Source organism: Apodemus sylvaticus, chromosome 4 (assembly GCF_947179515.1).
Source record: "Apodemus sylvaticus chromosome 4, mApoSyl1.1, whole genome shotgun sequence".
NCBI classification, from domain to species: domain Eukaryota; kingdom Metazoa; phylum Chordata; class Mammalia; order Rodentia; family Muridae; genus Apodemus; species Apodemus sylvaticus.
The window spans coordinates 137,321,566-137,338,486 of NC_067475.1; the positions used below are offsets into that span (position 1 = coordinate 137,321,566).

At 45.8% G+C, this 16,921-nt stretch overlaps 1 protein-coding gene across 3 annotated transcripts in view; it reads left to right on the forward strand.

Moving 5' to 3' along the window:
• The window catches only part of Zmat3 (zinc finger matrin-type 3), a 30,882-nt gene extending 21,196 nt beyond the window's left edge, over positions 1-9,686 (forward strand). For all 3 annotated transcript variants that reach the window (XM_052180670.1, XM_052180667.1, XM_052180668.1), the window contains exons 4-6: positions 1,230-1,396; positions 1,514-1,614; positions 3,112-9,686. In XM_052180670.1, coding sequence (XP_052036630.1) covers positions 1,230-1,396; positions 1,514-1,614; positions 3,112-3,323 — 480 coding nt within the window. In that variant the 3' untranslated portion in view covers positions 3,324-9,686. The remainder of the gene's footprint in view (positions 1-1,229; positions 1,397-1,513; positions 1,615-3,111) is intronic.
• The last annotated feature ends 7,235 nt before the right edge of the window (positions 9,687-16,921 follow it).

The window sequence follows — 16,921 nt, forward strand, 5'->3', positions numbered from 1 at the left end:
ACAAAAACCTCACATGTATAAAGTAAAATAAATCTAAAAAATTCCTTGAAAGTATTATTTATCTTGATTGCTTTGATGGTGTCTTAAATCCCACACACCAGATAAATTTATAATTGGCTTCAATCTAGCCCTGGACCCTGGCCTCGTTTAGTATCTGCTGTTACTTGGAAGTGTTGGCCTCATTATTCAAAGCTTGGTCTATCTGTGACAGCATGAGCTTTGTTGGGGTTTTGTTAGAAGCCGAGGAAAACTAAGTAACTTTCCATGATGTTGCATATTTTGAAATGTTGCAAAGCAAAATTTTGTTTCATCCATGCCTGCTGTTCCCAACCACCAAGGTATAATGTTGCTTTCTGGAGTGTTTTCCTCTTTCAAATAGGTTCCCCTGCTGAGCCGCCTCCTCAGATTTATGGGAAAATGAGATAGACTAAACGTGGCAGCAGAAAGAAGCCCTTCCAGCCGAATGGTTTTTACATTATGAGTTTCTTTGGAATGCTTTAGAGTCAGGTGGCTGTTCCTTTTCTCTTGGGAAAATAGCACAGGCTGCTTTTTGTTTAGCACGGACTCTGTAAACTGTGAAGACGCTGTGCTGTCTCTGGACAGTCTTCTCTTCCAGGTCAGAAAGTGCTAGGTTCCCCCCCACCCCCCACACAATTGTTCTAGAGAGGGTATGGTCTCCATAATCTTAACCTCTCTTCTACCCCAAGTTTACTTTGTAGCTTTTTCGAGTCCAGTGCAGTTTAGTATCTGTGTTTAGTTTCCTGGCTTGGTGAGGTGCTGTCCCTGGTTATGTAGGCACAGGCAGTTTGGAGAGGTTGTAGGACTGGAACTTTCAAAATTTTGTGGCTTTGAGTCCAGTACACAGTTGGTGCTCATTAAGCTGGGTTGCTCAGTACACAGTAGATGCTCATTGTTTATTGGTGGATTTTGAGCAGACTTCCTGGTAAGAAGATTTTAGCCTTCCTTCCTTCCTTACCTCCTACCCTGAATGTCCACACTTTTAAACCATTTTTTTTTTCAATAGATATTGGTTAGTGCTTTAGTTCACAGGTAATTGTAATCCAAAATGAGACACAGGGTCTCAGTCTCTCTTTCCCTGGATTTGTTTTCTTATAAAATTCAGTGTCTGCGGCCACGCCCTAGGCTGTGGTTATGTCTCAGGGCTCTGAAGGGTCTTGGAGGAGAGGGAAGGCCTAACTCTGTTCTTCCTTCCGTGTCGTTGCTGGCAGGCGGGCCCCTGTAAGGCAGGGGGCAGGGTGATCCTGGCTACAGAGAATGACTACTGCAAGCTGTGCGACGCCTCCTTCAGCTCCCCTGCCGTGGCGCAGGCGCACTACCAGGGGAAGAACCACGCCAAGAGACTTCGTCTGGCCGAAGCTCAGAGTCACTCGTTCTCGTAGGTATTGCCGTGGTCTCTGAGGACAGATCAGTTTTGTGAGCACGGCGGCGGTAGCGGAGGACCTGAAGGGAGCCTTGTTCGGCTGGCTCACTCATTTCCAATTCCTTTCACCAGGGACTCCGCAGAGGCAGGGCAGCGGCGGCCTCGGAAAGAAGGGAGTGAATTTAAGATGGTGGCCACCAGGAGGAATATGTACACAGTGCAGAGCAATGCAGGTAGCCTGTGTGTTTTATAAGTCCTATTTAAAAAACAAACAGGTCTCAGATGAGTTATGTAAAGACCATTAGAAAATGGGCCTCTTGGGGGCTGGGAAGATGGTGCAGGCACGCAAGCGTGAAGACCTGGGTTTGAGTCCGATTTCAAAGGTAACCAGCCAGGCCCAGCAATTGATAGCTCTCACCTCAGGTGGAGACGGAAGGCCCCTGGGGCTCACTGGCCGAACAGCCTCACCGCATCAGCAAGCCCCAGGTTCAGACTCCGAGAACTCTGACTCTGGCTCAGAATATAAGGTAGAGAGCTACTAAGGAAGAAACTGGACACGTGCAAGCACACATGCACACTCACGCTTCCTGACTTTAAGTCACACCGTGTTCAGTGTGGTCTTTATACAGGTAATGGGTGAGAATTGTCTAGGGAATCCTTGTGGTGTGTGCATTCCGTGGAGAGCCGTGTGTCTATGGAAGTGTGCCCTGATTATTCTAGTCCTGGCCACCACAGCCTCCAGTGCTATGCATGCCAGCAGGGGCTGTTTGTACAAGCAGGAAGCCAAAAACAGATTTCACTGAATAACAAGAGACAGCGAAATAACAAAATACAGAAAGCCAGAAAAAACTTTAGTCTGATGAATGTAATCGCAATGTATTATTAGTTATGACCAAAGTCAACTAAAAGACAAAGATGGCTAGGCTGTATTTAAAACGCTGGCCGAGATGAAGGGACATCCCCTAGCTGTGTTAATGTCAAGGAAAATATATTTTAGGATGGGGATGGCCCAGATTAAGTTCTCTAATCCAGATACAGGGACTGGGCTGGAGCCATGGGTTTACTGTACTTCTAACACTGGTTTCTAATTTGTCACAGTCCTTTGCCTCAGGCTCCCAAGTGCTAAATTATAGGCACGAGCCGCCATGCTTGGCTGCAGTCACTAAACATTTGTTTCTAAGAGCCACGAGAACTTGAGTGTAGGCTTGGCTCTGTAGTCAATGTCCTGGCACTAGTTGGAAAACATAAATCATCATTTATGTTTGTAGGTTGACCTTCTGTGTACATATAATTAAAGGAAAAAAACCCATTCATCTCTCCTTCATTTAAACTCTTCAGTTAAGAGTCCGATTTTGAATTTAGAATTACAGGTTACAATGGGAACAGGTGGAGTGTTTTTATACTAAATGACATTCAGAGGAGATGCGTGCGTGTGTGTGTGTGTGTGTGTGTGTGTGTGTGTGTGTTGAGTGTGCAAAGGCTAGAGGTCTAATTTGGGGGTAACTTTCTCTGTCGCTCTCCACCTAATATTTTAAGACAGGTTCTCTCACTGAACCTACAGCTCACATCGGCTAGGCTAGCTGGCTAGCAGCTAGGGGGACTCTTCCTGTCTCTGCCTTCTGCACCGTGGTTACAAGCCAGGCCACAACACTTTTATGTAGATGCTGGGGACCTGAACTCAGGTCCTCGAGCCCCGCCCCCTCCCTCACTTCTGCCTCTTGTGTCCGCAGGCCCTTACTTCAATGCGCGCTCCCGGCAGAGGATCCCGCGAGATCTGGCCATGTGCGTCACTCCAAGCGGCCAGTTTTACTGCTCGATGTGTAACGTCGGAGCTGGCGAGGAGGTGGAGTTCCGGCAGCATCTGGAGAGCAAGCAGCACAAAAGCAAGGTGTCGGAGCAGCGCTACAGGAGCGAGATGGAGAACCTGGGCTATATTCAGTGACGGCCGTCCTCACGGAGACACCCGCCCTGCCTGTTTGCCTTCCGTCCACCTGCCTTGCTTCGTGGTCCTCCATGCGTACATTCCTCATTTCTCCGCTTAGTGCGAGTGACCTGCAGTGGTGCCGGGGCCGTCGGGCCGGGGTCGGGGAGGGAGGTGTGTTTCTTAGGTCCCGAGGATGCTCTTATGGGCCAGCTGTGTCAAACAACTCACAGTGGTGTGTGAGCCTCCTGCCCCATCAGGTGTAACTTTCCCATCTTGGCCAAGTTCTGGTTAAGCAGCAGTAGCCTGACCATGTCGAGTTACGATTACTTAAAGATGACATCTACTTTTGCGGATTTAGGTTTACGCACATTAGAGGAACTGACTTGAGTTCTTACTTCCAGTTATAGAGAAAACAGGTAAACAGAGATTCCCGTTTCCGGATGCTCCTGGGAACCGTTACCACCACGGTGTGGTGTCAGTAAGATGCGCTGTTAGGTGTGTGCCAGGGTCTCCCGGCAGCACCTGGTTGGTTCCCTCGGCATATCCCACCTTCCATAATCGACACCTAGGTTTCCGTGAATTCATACGCGTCCAGAGTACTGTGTTCTTCTGAACACGTCACCTCACCTCCAGTTGTGAACCGCACGCATCGTTCCTGGCTCCTCCCCTACTGGTCAGCTTCTCTGATCTCCCCTCTCATGGCCTCTCGGTGAGGCAGTTTCGGAGACCCAGATTTGACTGGCTAATGAGTTGAAGGTGGATGTTCTTTTAGAAAATATATTTTCAGATGATTCAAGGAAATGCAAAGATGTGTTTGAGGTTTCAATTTGGAATTCTGTTTTCACCGATGATTATGTGAACTCATGGGATAGTCATTTTGTGGCTTTTTGATTGTATCCTGACATTGCTCTGACAGGTAATGGGCATGCCTGGAAAACACCCGTCTGCTCAATTGCTCTGCCTTCCTTCCTTCCTTCCTTCCTTCCTTCCTTCCTTCCTTCCTTCCTTCCTTCCTTCTTTCCTTCCTTTCTTCCTTTTTTTTTTAAAAGCTGATCAAGTTTCAGTGTCATTTTTCCAATAGAAAAACACACAACCATTACATTTTCTTCTTTGCCTCCTTGAAGAGACTGAAAACACAGATGACTTTGGTGTCTAATGATTATAATGGGATTCTTATTTTTTAAATAAAAAGCCATAGTGTCTGGGTTAGACAGACTGATGGAGTGTTATGTGAACTGGTGTTCACTGTGTGTCCTTTGTCCTTTCTCCTTCACCTGGGTAAGGTCAGCATGCCCGGGCTTCTTAGGGAAGCGTGCTGCTGCAGGAGGCTGACAGCAAGCAGTATTTTTGCACTGTAACAAATACATATATATCCTTCTTCAGCCACCTGAGAATTCTCCGGGCAGATGGAGAGGGAGCAGACACTCAGCTGCTTCCTCTCCAGTTTTGTGTTAGAGTAGTTCAGACCCATAATTAAAGGTTAATTTCATGCTTAGCTTCTGAAACCGTACCTGGTTCCTTTCTCCTGGTGAAATGCTGGTCTCTGGAAAGGTGGAGCTATTTGGTTAAGTATTTCCCCCTTAGAAACAGAAGAAAGAACAGTGTTCAAGATTTGATCTCCATTTGCAATTCCTCATACCCAGAACCCCTCCTGTGGCCATCTACAAAACTGGCCAGTTTAGGACAATTTAGGGTCTATCTCGTTAGCCATTTGGTTGCTCATTTTGCTGCAAAATATAATTCTTCAGTAAACTTAAATATACTGCTGGCCACTTGGTTCTGTGACCGGTTAACAGTTTCATCTGTTGTCTCTGCAGGGTGTGGGTCTGTGTGTCTCTCTGTTTGAGTCTGAAGCTACAGCCCTCCCCCTTGCCCTCCCCCAGTTTTACATGAAATCCCAGAGAGAATTTCACCTCTTCTTTATCTCAGATAACATTCAAAGATTCTGGGTATGGATTTATATTTTATAAAAGTGACATTCATCTGCTTTGAGTTTTTTTTCCCCCTCTGGGAATCAAGTCAAAGGATGCCCCCTCACCCCCAAACCCCTAAATACTCTCCTCCTGTATATACAGAAAACAGTGGACTTAAGGGCTTGATATGTTTTCAAGCCTCATGAATTCAGGTTTCTAGTCTCCCAGTGCCCTTAATGTATGTTAGGGACGCATAAATGTGGTTTCTTTTAGGGTGAAATGTTAGATTTATAGCGTTATTTCTATATTCCTTTGTACTAGAGAGAGTGATGCGTTTGGTTTATGACACTCCAGTGCCAGGTTGCCTATGATAACTCAGTTTGTTTCCGAACTCTGGAAATCTTTACAGTCATCGTTAGAGGTTCTGTGGACGTCCAAAACACTTTGAAGTTCCCTGGCCAAGGCTGTATTGTCCTTACTTGTATTCAGTGGGTAGGGCAGGGGCTATCAGAGTGGCACGGGGCAGTTTCTCTCCCTAAGTGAATGCTGTATGGACAGTGTCCCTTCCTTGTCTGATCAAGCTATGGTGGCATCTGAGTCAGTGAGGTGAGCTCTCCGTTGGCTTCATTTTGCTGTGGATTGTCCCCCTGTTCCCCACATTATGGTGTGTCACAGCCAGGGACGGACAGAAGTGTCAACAAATGGAGACCTTAGTCCAAAATTAAGTAGGTTTCGGTTTCATCAATTATTTGTAGCAGCGAAGTCTGTTCTTGTGGCTTTCTGCTTCATGATGAGGCCAATCAGAATCCCCAGAGCCAAGGCTTCAGGAAGAGTCTGGTCTCAGTCAGATGGACTGCGTCCATATGCCTTCAGAGGGCACTAGCTTTGGAGGTTCAGCTATAGCCCTGTGTGCTTTGACCTTTTAGACTTTATGTTGAGCGGAGAGAGTCTTTGCTGGTCTGGTTCGGTCTGTGTCCTGCTGCCTGTAAATGCATGCCTATGGTTTTATTTACGCCTGTCTGCTTGCCTCTTACAAACCGAATTCTGCATTTTTCACAATTTTTCCACACTGTCTTGATATAAAAGCCCCTCCTCATCTTCCCTTTTAGTTTACCCCAGGCTTAGAGAATTGGGGAGGAGGTCTGAAGCCCTGGGAATGGATGAAGGACTGTGACTAAGAGCCTGTGATCTACTGAGGTGGCTTTCTACCTCACCCCACAGAGCTGCCCTCGGTCGACAACCCTGCAATCCCAGTAAGGAGAAACACACTACACATACACATGTACACTTGATTAAGCATTCCTGTGTAGATAGGACCTAAGAATTGACAGTAGGTCTTGGAACTATCCAAACCCGTATTTCCAGGGAGTCTGAGCAGTGGCGGGCCAAGGGCAGACAAGTACGTTCCTCACAGTGCTCTCTTTGCAGAGAGGCTCAAGAACAGCAGGTTTGGAATGTTCTGTAAATGTCAGAACTGGGGCTGGAAGTATTTACCAGAGAAATTGGGCTGTGTACCCAAGTGGTGGAGTGTCTTCAGAAATGGGGAAACATTTTGTTGGTGTATGCAGAAGTTTAATGTAGATATTTGAACAGGTGTTTGAAAGAATCCTGCCTTGCTCCCCACCCCTTAAATCTCTGTTAGGAGTTTTATATGTGATGAAAAAAGTGTTTTGTTGCTTTTGTGTTCTGTTTGGGCGAGTCTCCTGTGTGCTGCCGTGTCAGCGTAGCTGAGTGGACACTAGCTGTGTAAATAGCTTCTCAAGAGACATTTATATGGATAGCTGTGTGGCATTTCCTTCCATTATCAATGAGGACTCTTTGTGAATGCCCTTTCTCTGTAGCTACCAAAAAAAAAAAAGGCCTGGCTTATGGTCCCATGTGACCTTGTGTCCGTTAAACCCAGAATATGAGTGCCTTTAGCAAGCGTTAGCATTTCACAGAGGGTAGAGATGACAGGATTTACTGCCATTAACCACTGTTCATAAAATAGCTTGAAATAGCAACGGTCCTTGTGAATTCTGTTCTGTGTCCGCCCCCCACCCCCACCCCCGTTTCTTAGTGTGGTCTCAATTTGCTTTTGGGTAAAGTGTGTACTCTGGGTGGGAGCCCGGCTGCTGAGGTTGGCAGGAGTCGTCTCCGTGGCTCTGTTTGACGCCACAGAGGACTCAGAGCTTGAGATGCTGATGTTGGAAAAAATTCCTACAGCGACCGTGCTCTGGCTTGGTTCATCTGTAGAGTGGAGAGAATTATGTATCTAAACACAGTGAGGCTCTGGGTCATGCTGTACTCCATCTGTGCATGGATAGAGGGACCTTTCCAAGCAAGCGTGAGGCCTTTGAAAAACGACAATTTCCTTCCTTTGATTAACTGAAAACATTAAAATTCCTGAGGTCTTTACAATCTTCCAAACATATGATTAAACCAATAGTAACATTTCCCTCAGAATTTTATTATGAAGAATTTTGGACATTTGTCAAAGTGGAAAACATTTTGGAGCACACCTAACTATCTCCTACTGTTGACATTTCCCCACTCGGGTTTCCTCACGTCTCCCACGAGCCCATCGCGTGTTCTTCTGTCTGCCCGTCAGGACAGATGGCTCTGTACACTCCAGACAGCGTCCATACCACGAGTGTCACACACTAGGATTTAATATTTAAATGTTAATGTCTTAGAAAGACCGCATGTGTAGGCCTCTCCTGTGGATATCAGTCTTCCTTGTTTCTGTTCTTGAGTGTGCTTAGAGTTTCCAACGAGTCCGCATCAGGTTACGTGGCCCACAAACGTTACCTTCCCTACAGGACTTGCTGTGAACTCCCAGGCGCTGTGACCACTCGCCTCCTATGCCTGTACATAGCAGGATTAAACTCTGAGACAACAGTACTGTCTACTGCAGGTGGGCAAGCCTTAGAGCAGCCTACAGCCTCCCTCCAGTTGTGCTGGGGAGAGCTGCCGTCTGCCTCCATCCTCTGCCCGCCTTCTGTGGCCAGCGCTGCAGAACCGAAGGGGTTTGCTCAGGTCGGGTAGATTGGATGTGGAGAACCAACTCACAATCCAACCTGAGTGCTTTTAGGCTGTCACCTTAGGCTTCCAGTGTCACTGAACACTTCCTTTGTGCCCTTAGAAGGACTGTATTTATTTTTTACCAGCTAGGATTTTAGTTTTAGACATTTCACAGCTCTCTTCACACAGAGATAGTCCTGTGGCTGGTTGTTGTTCTGTGATGTCCCATGTAGCTCAGGTTAGTCAATTCTTCCCTGTAGCCAAGGATGACCTTGAACTTCGCCCTGCCCGCCTCCTCCTGCCTCCACCTCCTGGTGCTGGGATTACAGGCATGAACCACCATGCCAGGGTATAAATTGTAGTTTTAATTGAGTCCAAAGCAATTGCTAAAATCTCACTGCACTGTTGAACACCAATTCATGCAGGGTCTGCCTGATTGTTTTTTATGACCACTCCGTCAACATAAGTGCTTGCGTCACCCCCTCACTCGTGAAAATGGTGTTCTCCATCACTGACCCCTTTCATGCACTTTCTACCTGATGCTTTGTTGTTGTTGTTGTTGTTGTTGTTGGTCTTGAGAAATGACTCCATAAGTCAGGGTGAGCGATACTGTCTTAGGGCAAAGCCCTCTCGGGGGGCAAACCCTCCCGGAAGTGGCTGGGCATTGCTCTGCCTTCTTTTGGTATCTGATCACCCGCCAAAGGTTCTGTAAGCCCGTGTGTCATTTTGTAAGTCTCACGTTGACTTGCTCACCTGTGGTCCTCCTCTCCCCCTCCAGTCTACTGCAGTGACCTGGTATGGGTTTTGTGTGTCGCCTTTGAGATGCCTTATTGGGTGTGCTGGGCTCTGCTGTCAAGCGTCCCTGCTGTTCACTGAGACAGGCACGTCCTCTCTGGGTATGTGCTCTTGATCCGGAAGCAAAGCAGATGTTGCTTTTGATATCAAGGGTGCGCTTTAATACAGTTATTGTCTTAAGTTAGACATGAAGCAGGAAGCTGAGGGAGCGTGGAACCCTTCGTGTGGTCAGTGTGGCGAACCGTAAATGTGCTTTTGCTGTTTCACTAGAGAGAATGCAGCCGAGAAACACCAATCCAGTCCGGAAAGTGGGGCTGTGCCCTATCACGCTCCCCACTCGTCACTTGGCCGTTGAGAATCTGAGCAGGCCATTGTCGGGCAGCGGGCCAGTCTAATGTTCTGGGGCTACAGAGCTGACTGACGTCACAGGATTCAAACCAATCAACTGTGAACTGTGAAGTTGAAATTGCTCTTCTGGTTTTTTATTTCCTTCAGCCTAATAAATACAGAAGTCTGAATGTTACTGAAGCTTCTTACCCCACTTACGTTGACTCATCCTGGCTGTGTACTCTCATGTATGTACTGATTTCTGATAAAGGCTTGATGACATTGTAACTGGCTTTTTTGTGTGTTCAGTTCAATAAAATGGTTTCTGAGTCTCGTCTCAAAAGTGTTTGGTTATGAGCTGGAGGAAGGTGCTCAGTGGTTAGCGCACAGGTGTTATCCCTATACTTCTGATGAGATGCGAGTTCCCCGTTCACAGTGGCATGTGGCCTACTGAGCGCTTCCTGAGGCTTAGGACACTGAATTCTTCGAGGACTTGCTGTGGAGTTGGCCTAGCTACCCGTCCACCCTCCACCCTCCTTCCTAGCTAACCTGGGACTGGTGTAGATTCTGTTTTGTGATACCTCCTGATATTTATGCTCCCTTCGAATTCTGAGAAAATGAACCCAGAAGAACGCTGACCCCCTGCTTCTGGAAAGACACCAGAGAGCAGACACTCATCTCTTGGGTGTTTTACCTATAAAATGGGGTTATGAATATAATCACTATGGAATCGCAGGCCTCAGAGTGCTGTGGAGTGCATGGGTCATGCTTTGAATTTAAATGTCTGTTTGAAAAGTAGATTGTAAATTTTAAGATGGGATGAGGAGGGGCATCAGAGGCACCTAAGTCGCAGGAGCCTTGTGGTTTCCCTTACGGTAGGTGCTCTGAGATGGGGACTTTGGTTCACACTGCAGGATCATGCCCTGGTCTACCCTTCATAGCTGCTTGTAAGACAGCACCGGACATGCCCAGGCTGCTGGTGACCTGAAAGGAGGGTGTGGAGGCCACACCCAGTGTGTGTGAAGAGCTATTAAGACTTGTCTTTTGAGCTCAGTGCACGAAAATTTATTCCTATTTGTGGGATACTCAAAACTATTGAGAACTTAGAAACGAAGACAGTTTACTGCAGTTCAATGAGAGTATTGATAGGACTGAGACAAAAATCTTTATACAAATGTGTCTCACACACGTGTAACCCCCTAACATAGAGGTGTGTACATGCCCCTGGAAGGTGATTTAGGATGCAGTGCTCCTGATTCAGCGAGCAGAGGTAGACCTGCCTTGGGAAGAGAGGCTGGTAAAGTAGGCTTGGCATTTGGGTTTTTAAGTATGTAATTAGAACTTCAAATGTAGTTTGGATGGCAGCCTTCTCTCCCGACAAGAACAAGATGACTTTCATATTAGCTTCATTTTCTAACCCCCGCTAGCCAGAGAGAGGCTCTTTTGCTCTGATTTCCACAATTCACTAGGTATAGACTTGGCCCATAGGTATGTAGCGCCACCTTGTGGACCTTCAAAGCTTGCAGCTAGTTGTTGTGATGACCTTAAAATCAGGATTTAGGTTAAAAACTTGCAGAGGATAGGAGCTTTACTGGTAAGTGAAGCAAAACTTGGATTAATTTGAAAATAAAGCAAACCCAGACATAGTATCTTCAGTAATTATTGGTGCCTGCTTCCCTTGACAAAGCTGCTAGAGTAATTATTGTGGTGAATGCCTATTTTATTTTAAGCAAAGACAGTTCTTTCAGAATGCCTATTTCAAACCAAACCAGACAGCCCCCTAGCTCCACGTTTTCCTGCATGTGGACAAGAAGCACAGACCTGAGATTGAAGTGATCGTAAATGAAAGTCTCTACATCGGGGGCAAGGGATGAGAGCCTCAAAAAAGACCGTGGGAAGTGAAAGAGACAATGAAATAAAGGCCGAGTGTTACTGGATGAGTAGACATCACCCTGGCAGCATAAAAACCACCGTTAAAACACCAAGCTTTTCCTGGATGTAATGTTTGGGGCAGGGGCAGAATAGTTTCTGCAGAGTGAGCTGCAGTTTGGGAGACAGGATGTTTTAAAGTATCCTGGACATTTGGAAGAGGCTGATAGTGGTGTCCTGTCCTTGCTCTGCCTCAAGGCCAGGTCTAGAGTCAGGGAGTGAGGTGGTTTCGGGCGTCCCTTCTCCTTCCTCTCTTTGTGTGGTAGGTCATTTAGAGGAGTATCTTCAGAATGATTTTTTTTTTTTTGACAGGCTAGAACCTGAGTTCACTTTAAATTCTCTTCCTATCCCTTGATCCGTCAGTGTCACTAGTTCCTTGAGTAGTTTCTGGAGCTGGGCTGTGCAATGCTGACGAGTCAACTCTCCTGTTTGCCTCATTTTGGTGACACCAGTGTGTCTTGACAAACGACCCTCAGTGTGGCTTGACCTATTTTTTTTTTTTTTTTTTTTTTTTTTTTTGAGTGTGTAGTCTCTTACATGATAACCCGAATTTTTAGTTTGGGGATTTATTTAGACTTTGAAAGTTAAGAATGTAAACAAATAGCACTTGCATAAAAGAATGGGTTGCTTTGATAATTTTTAGGGCACAGAGTTGGGTGGCACATCAAATCCACTTTGTTATGTAGTGGTGACCACGCCCCACTCCTCAGCAGTTTTCATCGTCCCAGTCTGAAACTTCAAGCACAAGCTTCTGTTTTTCCCTCCCCAGGGCCTGGTGGCCACCATTCTGTTTTCCGAGCTTCTGAATTTGACTACCTGAGGAGCCCTACACCAATGGGATTCGGTAGTTCCCCACCTTATCTGTCCAACTTCACTAAACATAATGTCGGTAAGGTTCTGTCAGCATTGGACTTCGTGTCAAAATTGCCTTCATTTTAGAAGACAGGACAGTGTTCCGTCACATGTAAGGGTACGCGGAGCTTACTCATTCATCCATCAGTGGGCACTTGGGTTCCTTGTATCTACCCTTGGCTGTTTTATATGTGTGTACACGGTTGCAGTCTTCAGACACACCAGAAGAGGGCGTCAGATCCCATTACGAATGGTTGTGAGCCACATGTGGTTGCTGGGAATTGAACTCAGGACCACTGGAAGAGCAGTCAGCATTCTTAACTGCTGAGCCATCTCTCCAGCCCCTACCCTTGGCTATTATAAATGACAATTCTAAGCATCTGAGTGTGTGAAGGTATATATAAACTAAGAATTAAAATGTATTCATCACATGCAGGTTGTATAGGATAATCAAGTAGACCTGCCTGTCCACAGCACAGAACTCAGCCCTCTCTTAAGATGGTTTTGTTCTATTTTCAAAGAAAACATAGATTTAGAAGAGTGTAGGCATACTTTTTTTGCAAGCTATTCTTAGTTAAGAGTTCAACCTCTCCTCTAGCCCACCACCCAGCAGAAGTAGTGGAAGGGAAAAATTATTAGGATATGGGGGAAGTGAACCTGGTCAGGAACAGTTCTTTTGGGATCGAACTTCTTTGGCTGCAGTTCGGTCCTGTAGCAAACACCAAATATGACTCAGCAGCCACAGGCCAGTCCCCTAGGCAGGCAGACACCACACACAAACTGGCAGCTGCAGACCAGTCCCCCTAGGCAGGCAGACACCATGCACAAACCAGCAGCTGCAGTCCAGTCCTTTCTGCAGGTGACACCAGGCACAAACCAGCAGTTGTAGTTCAATTCTGAAGAAACTGCAAGGCTTGCCAGCTGCCTGAGGTGAGACTGCTGCAAGCGGCAAGCTGCCACGGAATCTCACAAGCAGTTCTTGGGTGAGTTTCTCTCAATGGCAGTGTTACCACAAGTTGAGCGCAACAACACTATGTGAGGCGAACCAATACATGTGTGTTGTTAGTGAAGACTTGAGAAGTGAAGCAAACCAAACTGAAGCTCAGGGCTCGTCTCCCACTGTCTGTGGGATCATATTTTATACTCCTTCATCACAGGTCCTTCCAGGTGTTTGCTATAGCAAATCATCCTTTCACCTGTGTCTGCTTCAGCAAAACATCCTTCCACCTGTGTCTGCTTCAGCAAAACATCCTTCCACCTGTGTGCCCCAGCAAAACATCAGTTGACAGAACTAACTTTCCAAAGAAACTAGAAGTTTCCATTTCAGAAGAGACTTACCCTTTGCCTCAAAGTTAAACCTGTATTCTTGAGTTTGGTGTTTTGGTGTTTCTTTCAGTATCTATAGACTAATGATATGTAGTCTGTTGAGTGTTGTTATTTGCCTTATTTCCATGTGATTTATTGAATACACTATAGTTTTTCCTTCGCCAGCAGGCACACAGGGGCCGTTCAGTATTTCCTCAGAGCAAACACTTCAACACATCTATGTTTAATTCTTCTTCTCTTTTTAAATGTTCTCCTTTAAGATGGGAGGATCTCATGTAGCCCAGGCTGTTCTCAAACTTCCTAACAGTGGAAAACCCTGAACTCAATGATCCTCCTGCCTTTACTTCCTGAGTGCTGGGTTGATAGGGGTGTGCTACCCTGCCTGGTGTTTGGGGTCAGACTGAGGGCTCAGCATGTTAGGCAGGTCCTCCATCAACTGAGCCACAGATAGAATCTCCTTAATTCTTTCTTTAAAGACCTGTTTTACACGTGTGTGTGTGTGTGTGTGTGTGTGTGTGTGTGTATTGTGTGTGTTAGTCATGTTTGTGAGTACCCTCAGAGGCCAGAAGAGGGCACCAGATTCCCTTCTTGTGTTGGTGTTTTCCATCTGTTATCCTTTGAAAGTCTGGATTTGTGGAAAGATACTGTGTAAATTTGTTTTTGTCATGGAATACCTTGGTTTCTCCATTTATGGTAATTGAGAGATTTGCTGGGTATAGTAGCCTGGGTTGGCATTTGTGTTCTCTTAGGGTCTGTATAACATCTGTCCAGGATGTCCCTTACTGCTTTTAATATTCTTTCTTTGTTTTGTGCATTTGGTGTTTTGACTATTATGTGACAGGAAGAATTTATTTTCTTGTCCAATATATTTGGAATTCTGTAGGCTTCTTGTATGTTCATGGGCATCTCTTTCTTTAGGTTAGGGAAGTTTTCTTCTATAATTTTGTTGAAGATATTTACTGGCCCTTTAAGTTGGGAATCTTTGCTCTCTTCTATACCTATAATCCTTAGGTTTGGTCTTCTCATTGTGTCCTGGATTTCCTGGATGTTTTGGGCTAGGAAATTTTTGCATTTTTCATTTTTTGTACTGTTGTGTCAATGTTTTGTATGGTGTCTTCTGCACCTGAGATTCTCTCTTCTATCTCTTGTATTCTGTTGGTGATGCTTATGTCTATGACTCCTAATTTCTTTCCTAGGTTTTCTATCTCCAGGGTTGTCTCCCTTTGTGATTTCTTTATTGTTTCTATTTACATTTTTAGATCCTGGAAGGTTTTGTTCAGTTCCTTTACATGTTTGATTGTATTTTCCTGTAATTCTTTAAGGGTTTTTTTGTGTTTCCTCTTTAAGGGATTCTAGCTGTTTACCTGTGTTCTCCTGTATTTCTTTAAGGGAGTTATTTATGTTCTTCTTAAAGTCCTCGTTCATCATCATGAGATGTGACTTTAAATCAGAGGCTTGCTTTTCTGGTGTGTTGGGGTATCCAGGGTTTGCTGTGGTGGGAGAACTGGGTTCTGGTGATGCCAAGTAGCCTTGGTTTCTGTTGCTTATGTTCTTTCCCTTGCCCCTAACCATCTGGATATCTCTGGTGTTAGCTGGTCTTGCTGTCTCTGGCTGTGGCTTGTCCCTCTTGCAAGCCTGTCTGTCAGTACTCCAGGAAGACCAGTTCTCTCTGGGAGGAATTTGGGTACGGAGAGTTGTGGCACACGTCAGCTCCAGAGTCCAGATGGAAACCAAAAGGATCCTGTCCCCGGCTGTTCCTTGGTTCCTGTGTCCTGATGGCTCTCGGCAGGTCTCTCTTGGGTCAGGAATTTGAGCAGAAGTGGTGCTCACAGGTGTGTCTGCAGTCTGGTGAGACCAGCTCTCTCTCCTGGGAGTATTTGAGTATGGAGAGTTGTGGCACAGGAACAGCTCTGGGTGCAGATGGAAACCAGACATATAATGTTAAATCAGAGCTTTCTTAATGCAAGGTCAGAGACCAGATGCCTAGGACACAGTTAGGTTGCTGGATGTGTTTTATTAGGCCTTAGGGTGTTACAGGAGTTTAACCAGAGACTGATGGTTTCTGTTCTAGGCTCACATCTCCAGGTAGATCAGATGAGAGAGTCCATGGCATACACCTTGCTGGTGCTGCAGGTTCACTGCCATCTGACAGTACCCCTCCCAGTTTTTAAAAACTGAGCTGTGGGCTACCCTGTGGCAGAATTTTTTTCAGCTTTGTACAAGACTGGAAGTAGGGCTGTGGGTGAGGCCTCCCCTTGTAGGTTTCACAAGGTCTGCAGCTCCCGACTACAGAACCCACACCCACGTGCTTCCTTGTGCTGGCTGGCTCATCTCCCTTTGAAACTCATCTTTGTAAACTCCTCCTAAAATAAGCCCTGGCACCTCATCCCTGCCTCAGGCTCTGTTTTTGGTGGCAATCACCTATATTCGTGTATGTCTGTGTGTGTCTGTGTTTGTGTATGTACACAGCATCCCTTGTGTATTGAAAGTCCTTAGCCAGTCCTTAGCCAGAGACAGGCATCTCTGCCTGTCTTTATGTGTATTTGTATTCCTATTTTACTTGTGCTCTTGGGAGCTTAGGTCTTTATTTAGCAGGAGGAAAAGGAGAGTGTCCATCTCCACCTTTTCTGAAAGCAGGCACACCCCACCCAATGCAAAATTTTCACCTACATACAGCACTAAGGAAACAAGCTACAGTCATTTTACTGTGAAGTTTCACTTCACACGGTGAGTTCCCCTGAACACTCTTGTTTCTTTGAGACCATCTCTTGAACTGTACCCAGGCTGGCCCCAGTCTCATGTGTTTGAATGCTTGGTCACTAAGGAGTGGTACCACCAGGAGGTGTGGCCTTGTTGGAGGAAGTGTCACTGTGGGCGCGCTTTGAGGTCTCAGAAGCTCAAGCCTAATGTCTCATCGTCTTGTCCTGCTGCCTGTGGATCCAGATGTAGAACTCCCAGCTCCCTCTCCAGTGTTACACCGCCATGCTTCCCGCTGTGGTAATAATGAACTAACAAGCTCTGAACCTGTAAGCCAGCCTGTAAAATGTTGTCCTTTATAAGACTTGCTGTGGTCATGGTATCTCTTCACAGCGTTAGAAACCCTAACTAAAACAATATCCTTGGAGGGCTTCAGACTAATCAACCTCTGTCAGCCTCCTGAGGGATTATACTTGTATACTACAACTCCTGCCTTTAAAACACCACATTCAGTGATTATACAATTGTAAAATATTGCCTTAATAGACTTTGAGTTAACCAAACAATCTCTTATTTTTTGACATTTAGTCAATTTTTTTTTATAGTGCAAGCAATAATACTAAAGCAGATTTTTGTCCTATTTTTCTGGTTGTGTGTGTGTGTGTGTGTATCTAACCCAGTTCTCTCTTGAACCAGTCTCTAGAAATCTCTCTGCCTGTCCCGCTTTGTTTTGCCACAACATTATTCTAGTTTCTTAGTTATTTTTGCAGGGTC